At 39.0% G+C, this 19,997-nt stretch overlaps 1 protein-coding gene across 2 annotated transcripts in view; it reads right to left on the reverse strand.

Annotated features, from left to right (window-relative positions):
- The window catches only part of LOC118227957 (low-density lipoprotein receptor-related protein 4-like), an 88,928-nt gene extending 69,777 nt beyond the window's left edge, over positions 1-19,151 (reverse strand). For both annotated transcript variants that reach the window (XM_035419065.1, XM_035419064.1), the window contains exon 1: positions 18,880-19,151. In XM_035419065.1, coding sequence (XP_035274956.1) covers positions 18,880-18,937 — 58 coding nt within the window. In that variant the 5' untranslated portion in view covers positions 18,938-19,151. The remainder of the gene's footprint in view (positions 1-18,879) is intronic.
- Positions 19,152-19,997: the final 846 nt, after the last annotated feature.

The raw sequence follows: 19,997 nt of genomic DNA on the forward strand, positions 1-19,997 counted from the left end.
GAAATGGTGTGTTTTGGTAATTTCAGAAACATGGTGTAAAAGTCTACGTCAAGATTTCACCATCTGATGCCTTTTGGCCTAGTGGCAGATATTCATCTGAGGCAGTTCTGCAATGGAAAACTTGGAATATCTGGGTTGGACACAAAACAACTACTGTGATGATCACAAGACCGGAAGCAGGTCAGAGTCACACTGTACTCGCAGGCTAAGAGTCAAAAGACAAAGGCCTTGACTCCATTAGGAGCACAAAGGCCTAGGGTCCAATTTATAGCTAGGGTGACCCCTCAAACTTTCACCTAGTTATCCATTGATGTGGAAGTAATTTTCATTCAGAGCACATTTACTGACTCTATTAAATATTCAGCAGAAGAAGAAACAAGAGGAAAATAAAGTGTTGTGATATTTATTTTGCACCAAAATCCAATACCCTGATTGTTAAGGAAAGAGTCCACATGCTATGCAGCATACCCTATTTCATGGTGGTAAGAAATACTGGACAAACTACTTTTGGAACCAGCACACCACATATAAGAAAATCTTGGGATTAAGAACAGCAATGGCTGTTCTCAGTAATCCATGCATGTCCATCATGTTAATGTGAGGTAGACCTAATGTAGATCTAAAATTGAATTCTGAAGGTCACAGAAAACATTAACAAGTATGAGAATTTGAATTTGGGGAAGGTTCAGTGTGTTGTACAAAGATTTCAAAATAAATAGCCTTCATAAGGTCAATTTATAAATGCCCCTGAACATATAGTACCAATGTCATTTTACTTGTACAAAATCCCTCTGTACCGTTTAATAAAGACACACCATCCGTCTCACTCGCCAAAGGTAATATCTCAGAGAAGTGAAGAGGAAAACCACCTCTTTGCAGTTTTCTTCCCTTTCTTCATCCCCAGACCCTAAATCTCCTCACAAGAAATATTTCCAGGCTGTTTCATGTTACACAATTGACACACTGGTCTATGCCTGCAGACCCAGCCCAGATTAAATCAAGGTCATTGCGTAGTACCAGGTGCAATGAGGACTGCTTTGGCAACCCTCCAAAGTAGATATCGAGCAGAACGGCTCACACCAGCCATACAGCTAACGACCAAAGTCCAATGCACCCCTGGTATTCCACCATTTAGCATCAACTCAGTCTAACACACCTGGTCAAGGGACTGTTGCACACACAGCGGAGTTCAAGCTATAATAAAGCAATGGTGCCATTTTAATTTAGCTGTGTGCTGTGGAGGGTGACAAACAGCTTTCCTACATTTAGATTTTTAAAACTGCTCAGACACCTTTGTGAGTTAACTCACTGAGTTTATGACAAAGGGACACTGTCGGTCCCAAAGCAGTGGAGCCATTTCAGACTCAGTAGCAGGTTCTGCCTCTCAGAAGTCCTGTTGCAGGGCAGTAACTGAGACAGGAGCATACAGCAATTGCTCTGCTCATTTAGACAGATTTTCCAGTGGGATCAGAGAACTGGGTATACATGAGGCTGAAGAGCAGACTTGAATAAATCTCAATACAAAAACACTACAGTATTTTGATGACTCTCCCACTTGGGCCCCTCAAAAAATATAAGTAAACAAGCAAAACAAAGGAAAAATGATATTACCTTCCCGTCAGTTTGTCCGCATCAGTAATTATATGACACAGACTCTTTCTATTCTTAATTCAACATAAATCAAGGATGAACTAACCTTCAACAACTGGTCATATTTTTTAAAAAACCCACTTGATAATTTTTCAGGGAATGGTTACATTTAGAAAATGAATGATTACTCCATAGCCTTAGATGTTCTGTAGTCAGCTTTGTAGCTGTAACAGTAACTTTTTTTAATTGTTCTACATGGCTTCTCCACTAAAATGTATATCATTAATATGTCCTATTGACATTATTTATATAGCTGATGCTCTATGCTGACAAACAAAATACTTAAAGTAGCACTGCAGCATAGACTGTGGATACAGGACACATTGTCAAACAGTAGATCAATATAATTTTTTTAATCCACAATATTAAGACTGAGCTTAATAAATTTATAATAAACTGTGACTATTATCATGTATGATCATATGCCCACTGAGTTGGCAGATATGCCTACTGTACCCACGGTAAGGATTCTTTTATGGTTTTCCAACTAAGAACACAGCGTCCCTGCTACTCCACCCCACTGATGATATCCCTTCCTTTGAACACTAAAACAAAAACAAGTTTTCCTTTGTTTCTCATTAAGAGTTTGGCTGGCAATTTGCTTGCCAAAGAAAATACATTGTTTTGAACAGCTTGAAGGCGAGCATTCTGATATTGGTGTTTGGTGTTCTGTTGGCGACAGCCTGCATCCCCCACAAATTGTTGAGCTGTCTAGTGACTTCAGCAAACATTCAGTGAAGTGAAAATGAGGGTGGAAGGGTAAAATGAAAAACCACCAGACTGACCTTCCAAACCACAAACATAAACATGCGCATGAGGCAGGAGTCTGTAGTAGAGCAGTGCTGATAGAATAATTCAGTTATTCTAATTATTCTATAATATGTATAAAATTTTTCTGGAAATGGTTCTCTAATCAGAAATCAATTACAATTTAAATGAAACAAATGATTTACTCTGGTGATCCTAGTATTTCGCACCAAGCCGTACTTCAAAAGAATTGTGAAATTTATAATGCTGTGAAGGGACACAAAAAGCGTTAATAAAATGAATAATACTGTAAAATGAGGGGTACTTTAAAATTTCCATCTGAAGAGAGCTTTGTGACCTCGGGAGTAAACTTGCTGAAGAAATAAATCTAACTCCTTATTGCAGAGACAAACTTTGTTCAGCTGGTTGTCCCCCTGCAGTGTGCTAGCATTAAACTCAACATGAAAAGAGCTCTGTCCCTAATAAAGGTCCTTTTAGCAGTTGGTGATTAAAAGAGATGCATATAAACAGTTGTTGCATAAAGCAGATGGATTTTCCATTGGGAACAGTACTCAGGAGAACTGGATTCACATGGGGAGATGGAGGCAGAGAACCATCACAGAAAATATCTGGAATACATGTTCTCTCTTCTCATTTAGCCCTACAAGTACCAACTGAGAGCATTAACATGAAACATGAATAAATAAAAGTTCCTGTGGCATCTTATGTCAAAAATAGAAATAGATTTAATTACGGATATTTATAAAATCGATTCACATTCCATTAAAAATACTGTAGATTTCAGGAAAAGGTTATATTTAGCAAACATTTCACTTATTGCCTTTGATGTTTTCCCCTTGCCCCCATTAATAGCTGCCACAATTAAAATGCACAAATTAACAAGGGATTGAAGTGAAAAGTCTAAGAACTTTCAGCAAATGATCATTTATACATATTCTCTGGGAAAAATACCAGGAGATTATTAACCAGCGACAGATCGGCCTCTAATTAGGCTACACCAAGGTCGAATTCCCCAGAACTTTTGGCCCAACAAGTCTCTTCCAACTTAGTGTCTACAGAGTGACCCAGAGAGAAATTCTCCTTCACTACTATTCTCGGATGCCAAATAACACTTAAGTGGAGGGGATGAATGAACATTTTATAAAGCATTCTATATGACAATAACACTGCTAAAGTAAGACGCTATTATACCAAGCTGATCACTCCATGTAATGGACTAGTTTCAAGTGAAAAGGAGACAACAGGACTTTATTTGCCAAAATTACCCATGCCCTTGGGGCACTAAAGTGTACATTGGGAAATAGGAATAGAACACAGAACGGCCTTGCAAGCAAGCAGTTAATTAACTGCTAAAGCAGGGGCTAGGATTAAGTCTTGTATATATATAAAAAATAATAATAAATGAGAAATTTTAAACTGACAAGGAAGAATAGTTAGTGGTCCTACACCAAAGGAAAACAAAGGAAAATCCTACAACAAAGATGATTTTCACTTTTATTGCAATTATTAACAATGCTAATTGATGCCTACCATTCAAAATGCAACTAAAACAGCTAAACAATAAATCATAGATTTGCAGCATGTTAATTTAGTTTCCTTCACCAATGATGAAACTGTCTGGAATTTAAAGGGAGATGCAATATGTCGAAGCTGAATGATCCCTAAATGCTAATACGTCCAGACAAACCGGTAGTATATCAAGTTTCCACAAATTAGCCTCCCTCACTGAAAATCCCCCTCCGGATATTAGTCATTCGGGTAGCCCTGTAGCCCCAGAGGTAAAGAATTTAGAAAATGTAGAATATATAACCACAACCTTTCCAATGGAAAGAAAAAGAATCATATATACTGTAACTGTCACAAGCACCTCTCTCGTTATCGTTGCAGCCTATTTTAAGAATGTGCCCACACAGCAGCCAATAACAGCCCATATCGCAGTGGCAGCATACATGGCCTGTATGTCTGCAACACATCACCCCACATCCTACCACCACAATCATGGTCAATATGCAGTCAAGGACATGATGAGCACTGTAGCACGCAACACCCCCCCCCCCCCCCCCCCCACGCACCCCCAATCTTATGTTCTGCTCCTGAACAAACCTACTCCACCCATTTGGTGAACAGAAGGTCATTAATCTCAGAGGTGTTCAGGGTGTCCTGAAAATGTGGGACAAGGTGCCAAGAATAGCTTCTACCTGAACCACAGGAAGATGGAGTGGCATCTAAGTCACTACAGGGGGGAACCGAGGGCTACTTGCGTCCTAGCAATGACGCAAAGACAGGACTCCTCCAGAAGTTACACTAGCCTTTAAAAATACAGACCATGATCAATTCTGCATTTATATCACCCATTGCTAATATCAGCTAAAACATTTACTGAATGGGTGACATGATCACCCATCTCCTTGTACATTAGTACTATGGGGTATCAATACAAGATAAACATGATAGCAATGATGTGGGAGTCTGTATTTTTGATATTTAAGTTGTAAGTTGGTTAGCTAGCCAAGCTCTCATAAAAGTGTTTTCTGCATCATATCACAAAATAAAGTGCCAACTGGCACTGAAAAATTCCTGATGAGCAAATAAACATTATTTTGGACTAGTTAATGCAAGCCATGTCAAGCAATCCATCAATTTCCAAGCTGACTGTATTCTCAGAGTATTATTATGTGTTCAGGTGTTGCAGATTAACCCAACACATACAGTATCTCCTAATTCTAAAATAAACCGAATGTCATGATTAACACAGACCTACTTGCATTTTCAAAGCAGCACACTTTTTTATTTCTATGCATAAAAAATAGAGAAACATGCCCTCCATGCTCAAAAGTCATTGCAAAAAAACAACTGGGGAGCACTGATACTTTGTGCAAGTGCAGACAAGGAGACATTTATCATGATGCCTGCTACCAATTCCAAACAAACTGCTACCAAGGGGCCATTACTCAGACAAGAACTTAATGATATAATAATGCACTGGACTACAGCATTTACATTTACTTAACATTTTGCCCAACATCCTGTTAAGCAATTAACTAATAAGGCAAAAAATCTAAATCCAACTAGTACTATTCATCATGAGTTACCTTTCACTGATGCTGTTACACTTTGAAAGGAACGTAGCTGAAATGAACATATTCTGATGTTCATATTTACTGCCAGAAAAGCCGCATTTGCAGGGCGGACACAAATCTGAAAATGGACACACTTCCTGCCGTGTACAGCATGTGTCAATGTGAGAAACCACAGTTCTGTGTAGAAAATGGACACAATTTTGTGGCATAAATTATCAGGACATGACAGTCCACATCTCAGGACATGCCATGAAATTTCAGTGCAGAGTCCATGAATTAACCAGGAATATCCAATTCCAGAAATCCCCGATCATAGATGAAATCTGAGAGTGTGCAGAAGTTTCTGGAAATACACATGGGGTTGACATGGGGAAACTACCACTCATGACCAAACGACGTTTCTTAGACAAAACTGCATTTCAGCAGTAAATGCCAGGGTGTAAAAATGTTTTATTTTTTGGAATCAACAATCCCAAAAGTAGACGTAGTCAAATTAATATTGTGACAAAGTCTGGCACCTCTTGGTCAGCACACTAGATGAAATGGAAACTGGATGAGGATGGCAGTATCTGTGGTGCCACTGTGTCAATGGGGGAGGAGGGGATGGGGTATTTGAGGGCATCTTGCCAATGAAGTATTTAACAGGCAGCCCGATGGCGCCAAAGGCAAGAGGAGCTTCTTTATTCCTCCCGCCCCAACAACTGGCCCGAGACATGGCACCTGTCAGGGCTCTGCTGTAGGCTGGCACGACAGGGGCAGCGAGCTGGGAGACACATTCACCACGCACCTCTCAAATCCCCAGATTCATTTCCTAATGCATGCATCACACTTTTTTCCTTTTGCTGAGGGGGCAGGCACCTTGGCACAGAGCACAGCAAATCTCTACTCTGAAAAAGGTGACCAAGGCACAGTATGACTAAATGTCAGGGACTTCACTTGGATACAGACCTAAAAGGTCCAAATACTGTGGCAGGAATTTTGTACAGGAAACCAAAATAAAAGCATTCATGAAAATTATATGAGTGAACCAGTCACCCACAAGTTAAATGATCAATTATGTGTGTATTAAATTATTTATGTTCGTGGAAATGCAAGTGCTTTTTGGGTACCAAGCCATCATTACTGCAGTAGAGGGGCCCTTCCAAAACAAATACCTTGACTATCGTCAACTGTAATTTTATATTAAATATCGCGGCCATTTTTTTGGTTTAATAATTATATTATTCACAATCTTTTCGCAACAATGACTAGATCAACTTTGGTCTCTCACTTATAAAAAGAGATCAACACCATGAAATTTCTAAACAAAGAAAAGCATTGCAACAAGTATGCTCTTAAAAAAGTTTTCAGAAAAGATAATTAAGAAATTAAGAAAATCTGAGGAATAAGACAAAATGCAAAAGTGAGCTCATCTTACACACAACATAGTCACTGGGGAATATAAAACATCCTTTACAGGATTTATTTGGAATATTATGATGACCATGTATACAGGGATATAAGCCACCGTTGGATTTCGCTGTACATGCAAACAAGTTATTCAGAATATTACCATGGATACCAACATAAGGAGTCAAACCATTGTCCAGTATATTGTGTGCGTGTAAATATAGTCACTAGTCAGCGGTGTCAGATATTTCAGTATGTAAGAAGTTTAAGGGCCATAAATGAAGGATTATTCAGGTGTCAAGTTTTCTTGTTGCTACCAATGTGCACGTATCAGCTTTACAGTACGGTCAACCTCTAGGGCCCAATACCTATACTAAATCGGGTAAGCTTCCATTACAAGCAGGATGCTGTTGAAGGGATCTGGACAGGGGGCTTCTTAATTGGCAGAAGAGGGACAGAACAGATGAGATGCATCCACAAATGGCACTTGGGAGTGAGCAGGTCATAAAATTAAACCCAGGATGAGTTTTATAGTTATTCATATCTCTTTTTTGCTGTTTTATTCTGCCTCTTGCCTCAGATGCAATTTCAAACAATTATATGCTCTTTTCCACCCAAGGGAAAATCAATTAAATTCCACAAATTCTACCCAAAGGATCGGCCATTGCAAGTAATCTTAAATGCTGAAGAAGAACTACCAGTATGTTTGTTTACTGCATGGAATTCTTTAGTATAGCAGGCACCAGGGGCAATCGCCTAGCCCGCACTAAAACCCGCAGCACTTTGATTGGACGACATTCTGGCTTGCTCTATAAACCTCTCCCAAGGTTGCAGTACTAGTGGTACAAAGCATCCAAAGTCTACAAATCAGGCTGTTCCAGCCAGAATAAGGTTGTTCATGTGGAGATGCACAAGTATTACACAGACACAAAAACAAAAGACCATTTGTTAAATACGTTTTTCCTATTGCAGAAGCTGCAACCACTTCTTAAAATAATTTAACTATTTTTGAGTCTAGGCATAAATGTTTCCATTTCATTCCTACAGTGTTGACTTGACAGAAAAAAACAGTCTTGACAGTGTCCCATCTTTGCAGTGTTAAATGTAAAATAATGACAATGTTAAATTCTCAACATTCTAGTAATTCCCAGTCCAAAATTACTGACTTAAACAGCCTGCTTTTCTTTAATGGTAAATAGTAAATGAACTGCATTTATATATTGCATTTTCCAGCAACAACTGCACAAAGCACTTTACAATGAATGCCTCTCATTCTCTCTCACACACACACACGGACACACACGGACACACACACGGACACACGGACACCAACGGCAATGAGGCAGCCATGCAAGTCACCAACCAGCTCGTTGTGAGCAATTAGAGGTTAGGTGTCTTGCTCAAGGACACTTTGACACACCCAGAAGACCAGGAATTGAACAGTCAGATGACCAATCTACCTCCTGAGCTAATGTCAACCCCAATAATACAATGCTATATAAAACTGAGGTGAGCAACGTCAGTGGGCAAAAATAGAATACGTATTATTGTGTGGCAGCAGCAGGCACGACAGAATGCTTGATCCAAAAATAACATTTGAGCCAGAAAGAAAACCCGATGTTAATGGAAACTTGCACTCAGAGTTGTAAAGCGTCGTAACCTACGCAGTAAGGCCTTTTGACCTGCAGGAAACAAGGGTGCTGTAATTGGTATCGGTTTTAACCACAGGAAATCTACAGCACTGTACATGTCACCAGCTAAAACTTTAGAATGCAGTGATAATCATTAAACATGATAAGGTACTTGGTGAAAGTATGCATTAACTATTAATTAATTCAGTGGAATGCCTAAACCAATTACATTTAATGGTAAACTCTGTTGTCAGCAGGTGAAATAGCCTTTACTCTGAACACCTTATTTTAATACTTGTTTATCTCCTATTCATTATTGCAAAAATGCAAAACAAATTCTTCATACAACTTCTGTAAGTATCAAAAATGTCCTTCATTGCAAATAAACACCATCTGAGGTGATTGAAAACATACACTAAGATTTAAAAAATCCCAGAAAGTGAAACCTCACTTTAAGGCTGAAAAGAAATCCAAGAATCAGGTGTGTGGCCGGAAAATTGCACTTTCCACTCTGAATGCAGGGCATATTTTTTGAAGGGTAATCGAGCTTGTCCTTTATAAAAAAAAATCTGTTTGCCTGAATCCAACTTCACAGTCTCCTCCATTTTAATTAATAGAACAAATTTTGATTGAATTTGGAAAAACGCATAGCAAAAACAACTCAAAAACATAAAATACAACAGCCCTTAAACTGCCATATGTGGCATAGTACATATGATTAAATCAAAGGGTCAGTCTAATTGTTTGCCTTTGATTTGACAATAAAACGTGCAGCCTAGTTTTCAAATTGAAAGTACTGAAGACACAAGCTATGTAGACTGGATTGCTGAGAGAAAAGCAGAGGTGGCTGGCCATATGCATGTTACAGAAGAGCATATGCTTCTCTGCATGCTTCTAAATTCACAAATCAGGCCAAATTTGACTAAAGAAAAAAAAACTGGGATCAAAAAAATATTTAAAACATCACGGCATACACTAGACTGTTGTTTGAAAATGGCAGCGCTGATTGAAGCACGTGAATCAAGTTCTTAAAATTTTAATCTGAAATAAAGTCCCTACAGATTCTTACACCTCTTGAGATACATTTTTCCAACTTCAGGAAAATAACAAGTGCACAAAGAACCCTGGATTATTGTGTGTAATAGTTTTATTATGAGAGCGTGGCAGAGAGGAAAAAAACAAAGGATATCCTTTGAGAACCATTGTTTAGACAGCAAGTGCTGCATTGCGCCCCCTTTTCCTTAGCCTCCTTCAAACCTGCACTACACTGTCAAAAGCCACAATTTACACACTTTAAAAAAGGAGGTTGGGTTGTTTTGACACCTTGTTCACAGAGGTTTCTTTGAAAGGGCCTGAGCCAATACAACTCTTGAGTTTGGCGACTTCATTAGGAAGCAGCTCTTTCAGACACTTTGGTACCCTGGCCCATGTCTGAATGGCCTATTGGGGGTTGATACTGTTTGTTTAAGAGGCTGGTGCTTAGGCCCCTTCATTGATGAGCACTCTGAGAGAAAGACATGTACGTGGTTGGAAACTGTAGAGAAACACAACATGGCTGCTCTCTTGGGGATTCACAAATCAAGGCAAGAGTGAATGGGGTTTAATGGAAACAGAATAATTTTACATCCAATTAAAATAAACACATTATTGTGAACAGCCCTCATTCTAAAAATATATACTGGCATGATTGTACAGCCTAAGTGATCAAGTATTACTTACTGCAGATATCACATTTCAGTACAGACTCAGTCTTAGTAACGTTAATCCACAGAACCCCTAACCACAATGTGTCGGCACGGACACATTCTAGCATTCGATATGGGTCAAAGGACACAGCATATCACTGTAGCTAGCAAACATGAGTAACACAGTTAAATGTGTAACTCATGGAATATAGCTCAGGATAAGCATTTATTTGAAGCATAAAGATAAAGAAAAAAAATCTCAGCTAAAATGGTCACCTCTTAGAGCTATACAAATATCAACCTGGAATCAAACTATACAGCACTGGAAAAATGTTTTTATCCAACATTTTGTACGTTAAATATATATTTTTACTTAATGACAAGAACAATGAAATGGTTAGCAAACTCATTGTTTTAAAGTTTCCCTTAAAACCAAATTTCTGCAGCGCGACTTTTGGTTGCTGTAGCATGATGTGTCAGCCACAGAACTAACTTACCACAAATGGTGTGTGTGCTTTTGTGTAATATAAACTGGTATTTTCATAATATGCCATATATTACATATATACACACACTTGAATGTACACACATACAAATCTATTTACCACAGCCCCAACATTTTCCCCATTTTCATACGACCCCCACATTCACCACACTGCCATGCTTACTGAAAATCCTTGGGGACACACTTGCATTATTTATAAAGGACTGATTAATACTGGATAACCACTTAGACAGAAAGGAACCCCTGGCCCCAGGTCAAAATGCTAGTGTGGTACGTACCATTCACATTTCACCAACAACGCCTTTACCAAGATGTGACATTTGGCGTGCGGTGCATTGTGTATCAAAATGGAGGACAACAATGGGGAAATACAGTATACAACCTAGCACATATTTTCTTCTGCCTTCACGGATATTTATGGTGGCTGGTAACTACAGTGTCATTTTGGCCAAACCTATGGGAAGCACTGGTAGTGGTAGCTAAAAAACTAAAGTATTAACTCAAGTTTTATTTGTTATCATCTAATCTGAATGAGGTTTGTGAATTGTTTTTAAATGCCAGTGTATGTCAGAAATTCAAACTCATAAGTGGTAGTAGTCCAAAATTTGGCCTTTTTCCAGGTGCCATCTTGACAGTGGGTGGATGCTTTTCGCACAAGAGTACAGGCAGTTCCAACATTAGAGCATCATCTGGCTAGACAGATGTTTTTGTTGCAACATAACAGGGGGTATGAAGACATAAATGTCAAATAGCTGCATGGCTGTCAGCACCTTCAGGATTTCTTAAAGATGAAGTGCAAGTAAACAATTATGCATCCAAATTTATTTTTTAAAATTATCATTCATTATTCTTTGATTCTCCTCTCTTGAATGACAACCAGCACATTACTGGCCCACCAAAAATTGATTATTATCTGCGCAAAAGGGGGGGAGGGAGGAGAGTAAGGGTTAGCAAATAATGTGAAAACACTCAATTACAGCACCTTCAAAGATTAACAATGAGGGGCAACAGCTGCAGGCCACATCAGAACTGAAGGGAGGGGTGGGGGCGTGGAGACAGAACTGGGACAGGGAGACAAATGGTCAGGGTGAAAACCAGAGTTGCAACTCATTGTAAAAACGGTCCCAGCCAAAGAGAGTGCAACCAGAGGAAGGTGCTGGTTGTGTGTGCACGTGGGGAGGGGGGTTCTGTCCACTTTCTGCTCAAGCACCAATTACTGAGCTATAAAGGTGTTTTTCAGTCGTACAGTCTGTCCCTCCCCCTGCCAGCCCCACAGTCCTCACCCAGGCCAGCGCAGGTCCCCACAGTTGTTTAACGCTGGTCTTTAAACTGATGTAATCTGTAACAAATGGACATATGATGTGACAGAGAGGAAATGTGGGTGGGGGTGGGAGTGGGGGTGGGGGGGATTAGAACCCTTAGCTTCCGTGGGTTTAGAACGGTCAGAGATCCCTTCCACCAAGGGACAACCTACCTCCTCTACCGCTCCACTGCATGACACACCAGTTTATAATCAGACACACAGCAGCAGTACTCCACCAATTCAGCTTGCTACATTTGTCAGGTAATGTTTGCAGCATCGAACGCTGACTTAAGCCACGGAATTGCTTGCAAGTTGTTCACCACAGTGTTGGACCGATGGCAAGAGAATGATCATTTTAAGCCTCTGTAGTCTAAAGCACAAGGACCATCTGGAGCAATAATACACCAATGTCCATTCATGTTTCCAACTAATGCCTTCACCCAAACAATGTGTCATCATTTAGGCTCAAATTCTTTTCCATTCAGTTGACGGAAAGAAATACATTTACAAAAACCAAGTAATTTGTTCATCTCAAATGCTTAAGTTAAGTCAATGCTTACATTTACTAAGGGGAAATCATGCTTGGCAATGAGCCTCTCTCAACTGTTTTTGAAGTGCTCATCTCCTAAGGCTTCCCTTATTGCACACATATCACATCTTCCATTTAGACACTGTTACTGGCCTCAGTTTGAGATATGGTTCCAGCCACTCTCTATGCACACTGCGAACACTAAGGGTAATGAAAATAGTCCCTGCCTAATCTAAAGATAGCATCTGATATGCAGTCAAACAGCAGCTCCCATTCAACTGTGTGCCCTCATTACTGTAACCTCATGTAGCACGAGGGACCAGGAGGCAGGAAAACCCCCACTTCACCACACAAACAATTACCCGCAAGCAGATTAAAACAAAGTTTATTTGCTCTCCCCAACTACTCCCAAAAAAAATGCTCTGGACTGGTGCTGTCAATTTGGGTCTGACGTGCAGAGGTGAAAGGTCCACCCTTTGCTGCTATAACAACCTCCACTCTTCTGGGAAGGCTTTATACTAGATGTTGAAGCATTGCTGCAGGGATTTGTTTCCATTCACCCAGAAGAGCATTAGTGAGGCCCGGGCACTGATTGGGCGATTAGGCCAGGCTCGCAGTTGGCTTTCCAATTGATCCCAAAGGTGTTAGATGGGGTTGAGGTCAGGGCTGTGTGCAGACAAGTCAAGTTCTTCCACACCGTTGTCAACAAAACATTTCTATATGGACCTCACAGTGTGCCCAGGGGCACTGTCATGCTGAAACAGGAAAGGGCCTTCCCTACACTGTTGGGGAAGCACAGAATTGTCTAGAATTTGATTGTATACTGTAGCATTAAGATCTGCCTTCACTGGAACTAAAGGGCCTAGCCCAAACTATGAAAAACAGCCCCATACCAAGGGGTGTCCAGATACACTATATGATCAAAAGTATCTATGGCTTGGATTCAACCAACATCATTCTGTAATTTTTGACCTTGAATTAAACTTGAAAATTAATTTTTACTATGTGAGGATTTGGCATGTGGAATGCAACTGAGGGCATTTTGTATGTGGAATGGCTGTCACAGACATTCATGCCAAAAATTAGCAGCCTAAAGCAGGCATACACGTTGTACAATATATTTACTTGAGGATAGCAGAGTAATGGATCACATGGACACAATTTGCACTTTGAACACAAATTCATTCCTCTGAACTTATTTTCATTCACAATCTTGGTGCACCAGGCAAACCAGCCAAGTGTGGGGATGAAGGTAATGCTCAAATGAGAAAGTCACGGCTCAAAGTATTCCATTCACACACAAATTCCAGTACTTAAAGGGGCTAGATGCCTGTGAGCTGTATGACATTGGTCAAGCAGTAGTAATCCATCACCATGGTAACCTAACAAAAATAATCACTTTACTTCCTACATTGCACAATGGAATATGCATGGAAATTGAAGGATATAAAAGGAAGATGATAATACCATTGATGTTTAGAGGACTGCCAACCCAACACAGAAAACTAAACCAAAACAAAAATAAACTTCTTGGCTCTTCCAAGATTTATCTGACGGCTTGAGCGGCACGTAATCTGTGAATGTTTGTCTCACAGGCTATTGCTACCGCATAGCCTAGATTTCACGAGACTGAATTCCTAAAACTTTAATAAAATGGAGGAAAAAAATGGATGTGACTGACAAAACCTACCAGCATTATAAATTATTCAAGCACGCTTTTTTCACTGCTCCCGTGTGGATTCAACTGAAATGTTTTTGAAAAAATTAAAGCACAGCAGAGCAAGAAAATATTCATACATTAAAATTACTGCAACCAATTAGTGGAAATCTCTGGACACTGAGTTACAAGTATATACAGGGAGCTCCATAATGTTTGGGACGAAAACATTTTTTTCCCCTTGATTTTTAGACTTGTAATCAAACAATTCACACAAGTTAAAGTGCACATTCTCAGTTTTTATGAAAATGTATTTTTATATATTTATATATCACCAGCACTTTTTATACATAGTCCCCCTTTTCAGGGCACCATAATGTTTGGGACAAATGGCTTCATAGGTGTTTCTGATTAAACAGGTATGTGCAGACATAAGAGAGCTTTCAGAATCTTTTCTTGATTTTCAGTGCCTATGGAGAGTCTGTTATTGGCATTTGTCAAGATATAATATTCATTTACATAACTAATTAATAGGTCCTAAAACTTATGGTGTCCTGAAATCAGGGGTCTATGTACAAAAGTGCGGTAATTTCTACAAGGTGAAACCAAAGTGTATAAAAATATCCTCATATATCCACATATGAATTTCTTCATTTACAAATCTAAAATTGTGGAGTACAGCACCAAATCAAGAAAAAATAAATATATCTTCGTCCCAAACATTATGTAGGCTAACTCACGGTATTTATACTGTACCTTTTGTCTGACCCAAGAACAGTTCATTTGCTCTATGTCCGCCCATTTCCTTCTGTCTCAGCATCAAAAGAGCGAAGCAATACTATTCAACCACTATGGGTAACAAATAAAAACCAAGAAGGTCAGCCTTTACCGACTATTCTTTTTTCATAATTCAACAGTTTTCAGCTGTGAATTCACCTCAGCTCAAAATTGTTTAAGACTTCAGGGTTCACTCTCTTTCTGCTGAAATTCACTTCCAAAGACTGATAAATACACAGACTAAGATAGGCTTTTCTATTTAACATGTCCCTGGAGGAGCAATTTTGTAAACCACAGCCTCAGCTGGTCAACGCAGACAAAAACAATTCTCTAAACGGTGCTTTATCAGTGAAGCTTCAACCTTCTGAAGTGAGGGCAACTCACAGGCCTATTATTGTTCCTGCTCACATCTTACACGTGCCCTTGAGACACAGTGAATGCCATCTTTAACCACTGACACCTCTTGTCACATTCACTGAGGTAAGTTCTCAATTCTTCCCGGTTCAAAATAATAAATGTTACTTCTGAAAGATCTGCTTAACTTCAACTGATGCTTTTGTTAGGCCTTACTCTTCAAGGCATTATGTGGTTAATTTTATTAAAACAATTAATGCCAATGCAATGTACAACAATAACTGGCAGAATATACAGTGAGCTCCACAATGTTTGGGACAAACAGGTTTGTAATAAAACAATTCACTTGCACACTCTCAGCTTTTAATAAAGAGCATTTTTATACATTTTGGTTTCACCATGCTGAAATTACAGCATTTTTAATACATAGTTCCCCCATTTCATGGCATCATAATGTTTGGCACAAAAGCCTTCACGAGTGCTTCTGATTAGTCAGGTGTGTTGATTTGATTCTTTAATGCAGATATAAGAGTTTCAGTATTCAGCCTTGATTATAGGCTTAAGGATTGCCTTTGTTACTGGTGTTTGTTAACATGAGGACCAGCGTTGTGCCAGAGAAAGGCAAGAAAGCAGTTATGAGGCTGAGAAATAAGGGAAAACAACAGTCAGAGACATAGGCCAAACCTTAGCTACATCAAAATGAATCATTTGGAACATCATTATGAAGAAAGACAGTACTGGTGAGTAATCGCAAAGGGACTGGTAGTCCAAGGACGACCTCAACAATTGATCACCCAAGAATTCTCACCATAATGAGAAAAACCCCCAAACATCATGACAGATCAGAAACACTCTTCAGTAGGCCTGCATGGATCTATCAATGACTACTGTCCACAAAAGACTACACAAACAAAACTACAAAGACTACACTGCAAGATGCAAACCACTATTAAGCCGCAAAAAAGGATGGCCATGTTACAGTTTGCTGAGAAGTACCTAAAGAAACCTGCAGAATTCTGGAAAAAGGTGTTGTGGACAGTTGAGATCAATATTCACTTGTATCAGAGTGATGCAATAGCAAAGTGTGGAGGCCAAAAGGAACCATCCAAGATCCAAATAACCCCCTCATCTGTGAAACATGGTGGTGGAAGTGTTATGGTTTAGGCATGTATGGCTGCCACAGGTACTGGCTCAATTGTCTTTGTTGATGATGAAAACACTGATAACAGCAGCAGAATGAATTCTGAAGTCTACAGAAGCACCTTATCTGCTCAGGTTCAAGCAAATGCTTCCAAACTCATTGGACAGTGCTTCATCCTACAGCAAGAAAATAACCCCAACATATTACTAAAGCAACAAAGGTGTATTTCAAAGCCAAAACTGGAAATTTCTTGACTGACCAAGTCACTCACCTTATCTGAATCCAACTCAGCATGTGTTTCATATGCTGAAGAAAAAACTTAAGGAAGCTAGCCCCCAAAACAAGCACGAGCTGAAGATGGCAGTACAGACCTGACAGAGTATCACCACAGAAGATGCCCAGCATCTGGTGATGTCGATGGGTAACAAACTTCAAGAAGTTACTGCATGCAAGGATATGTAACAAAGTACTAAACATGACTACTTCCATTTACATAACATTAATATTGTCCCAAACATGCTGCCCGGAAATGGTGGGGCTATGTATAAAAAGTGCTGTAATATCAACATGGTGAAACCAAAGTGTATATTGTCTGATTACAAATCTAAAATTATGGAGTATAGAGCCAAATAAAGAAGAAAAAAAAATGCAGTTGTCCCAAACATTATGGAGCTCACTGTATTCATTTACATGTGCTTATATAATTAAGACAGTATTGGACAGGATTTGCACCAAGTTACAACTGAGGTTTTCATGAGGTTTACACTCATGCAAACCAAGAAATGCATTAGTCTCAAGTTGCTTGGCTTAGGCTGTCTTCCACAACTCTCAATAGGAGCGATTATATAGGATTATCATTAAATGCCCTACGTATTCAAAGTTAAACTAAACAAAATAATACACAATAAAGTATTAAAATATACAAGAGTGCAGTACACTCAGTTTAATTTTTAAAAAGAATGTGATACATAAAAACACAGCAACTATGCTTTACAGCAACGTACGACTCCTTTCCAAAATGTGCACCGTTTAAATGTATTTATCAACAGAATATACCATTTTATTTTAAGAGTGCATGAGTCGAAATAAACAGAAAATAAACAAGTCATACCAGACTTAAAAAATAAATATCTTTTAGAACAACAGTGGTCTTCAGAATATTTCTCAGAAGGGATTTATCACAGAACACTGGACCAATCTCACAGGGTAACCTGATGTCTTCACACCTTATTGTTATTTAAAAAAACACATCACGCATGCCTGAATTGGTTACATTAGATACACTTATACGCACGACTTTAGAACTCAATGCTTTAGAATTCGTGCACCTTATTGAGAAAATTGAATTATATGCATTTTTGGTTTCGTTAAATGAGTTTATTAGACCTGCCCTGTATCTTTAAAAGGCTGTCCGCGACACCTCGGCCAGGTTTCAACATTCCAGCCTGCGCGAGGCTGCTGTTCCAACATGCTGTAAATACAAGCTGTTAAAGTGGTGGACTTGAATCCCCATTACTCATGATCTGGAGTAGGGGTCTATGATGCACAAGACTCACTTTTGGCGTGAAAAAGGTATTAACACCTACATGTAAATAATACATTACGACAATTACACATCATAAAAATTTGACAGAATACATTATCTAAATCAACAGCAACCGTTACAATCATAACATGCGCTATCCACAATAAAATATCCTGCAAGTGACCATGAAGTATAGCAACACATAATGGAACTCAATGGACTAACGGACAAGACGCCTGTAATGTAAACAAACATTAAAGGTATAAGTTTTAGATATATTTTATCACATTTGGGGTGCACTATGGTTTTTGAACGTTTTACATATATCTACTTTCACGTCAAATTGTATCTCACTTTCACGTAAAATAATATCTAGCCACTGACTGTTCAATATCAATAAAAAATACTGATACGATTCACAATAACTTGTAGATTTTGGATTGTATTTACACTAATGTTGCGTTCCTTTTTCAGCAAGAAACCCGTTTATTACTCGTTTGTTAATTATTCAAATATCTTAGATACGCAAAATGTTACCTTTTAAATCGCGTTCGCATTTTGACCTCGTCTGCAAATTGCATTGGTGGTTATACAAAACAGAAGAAAAAACCTAAAAACAGCCCCCTACATCACCTTACATACTATACGGCAAAGCTCACCAAAAACGTATTGTAAAAAAAAAAAACTGCAAGACTATTCGGCAGAGAGCGGTATCGTTGAGCTGAACACGAGTTTACGCGTCTAATGCACAACCCAATTTGCAGCAGACCGCAGACTGTATCAAGAACGCTCACTAAATACCTATAAACATCCTGTTTTAAACGTACTTTCCAAAGACACACAATGGCATATGTAGAAAGGCAGTCCGTCCGAAGTTGCACTTACCTTGAAAGCGAAACAGCAAAGTTATTACAGTGCCGCAAAGCACCCAGGCAAACTGCATTTTGGTGCTTGCCTCTGCAAGTTCTGTTTTTTGCAAAAGCTCTTATTTGCTGATCTGAAAGAAGGCCCGTTAAAGCTGGGGATGTGAGACTAATTTCATATCATGGCCGGCTGGATTCTTCGTGCTCCTATAGTACCCTGTGTTCTATGCGTTCTAAATCGAAAAGTTTCGCCGCTCTACCGCTGGTCACTCAATGCAACTACTTCCTCCAACATGTTCTGCCTTTCCCCTCAATCCTGGTGGGATCAAAAGAAGCGTCGGACTGTACCAACTTCTACACAGGGGATGTAAAGTTAAATAACAAGTTGGCTCAAAATAGGAAAAATCAGAGGGCTCGGGTGTATTTTCACAGCGTAGTTCAGATTTATTATATAATATTTCCGGATTATAAAATGTATTAGTAGCAAGTTTTATTTTAGATACTATATGAAATATGCAAGACCACCCCCGGGGGTGTGTTTAATTTTATCGCGGTCTTGACGGTTCGTTGTGTCATTTACAAAGTTATGTCTTCTTAAAAGTTCATGCCAAAAGATTAAATAGTAGAATTGGACAGAAGATAGTGTAGGTCGGGACAACTAAATCTTAGTGCGCAATTCTATCCAGTAGGGTTCACAATTCCGCGATTTTAGCACGTGTATTAACCCCCTACCCCAGCCCCTTCATCAGTAGGCCTACGCATCGGTACCTTGTGCAAATTCGTAGAATGTGAGTTCTTTTTTTTGAGGGACCGAATTAGTATCGTTTATTAGTCTCTAAAATATGCCTTTAAAATATATTTATTGACGACACTTAGAGATTAATATAAACTATAATTCCATAGATCTATTCCAGAGCTATATAAGCTATAAATCTAGATTCAGAGAGTTCCAGAGCTACTTGAAAATTGGAGAAAAAAAACGTAAAATATTCAGTAAAAATGTCCGGCTGTATAAATGGATAAAAAAGTAATCTGTGAAAGTTGCTCTCGACAAGAGTGCCAGCTAAATACTGAGATGAAATGTAACAAGTATACAAATCTGGCTCATTTGAATATTGCTCATCTATTAGAAGCTGAGTG

This window comes from Anguilla anguilla, chromosome 5, assembly GCF_013347855.1.
Source record: "Anguilla anguilla isolate fAngAng1 chromosome 5, fAngAng1.pri, whole genome shotgun sequence".
In the NCBI taxonomy this organism is placed as follows: domain Eukaryota; kingdom Metazoa; phylum Chordata; class Actinopteri; order Anguilliformes; family Anguillidae; genus Anguilla; species Anguilla anguilla.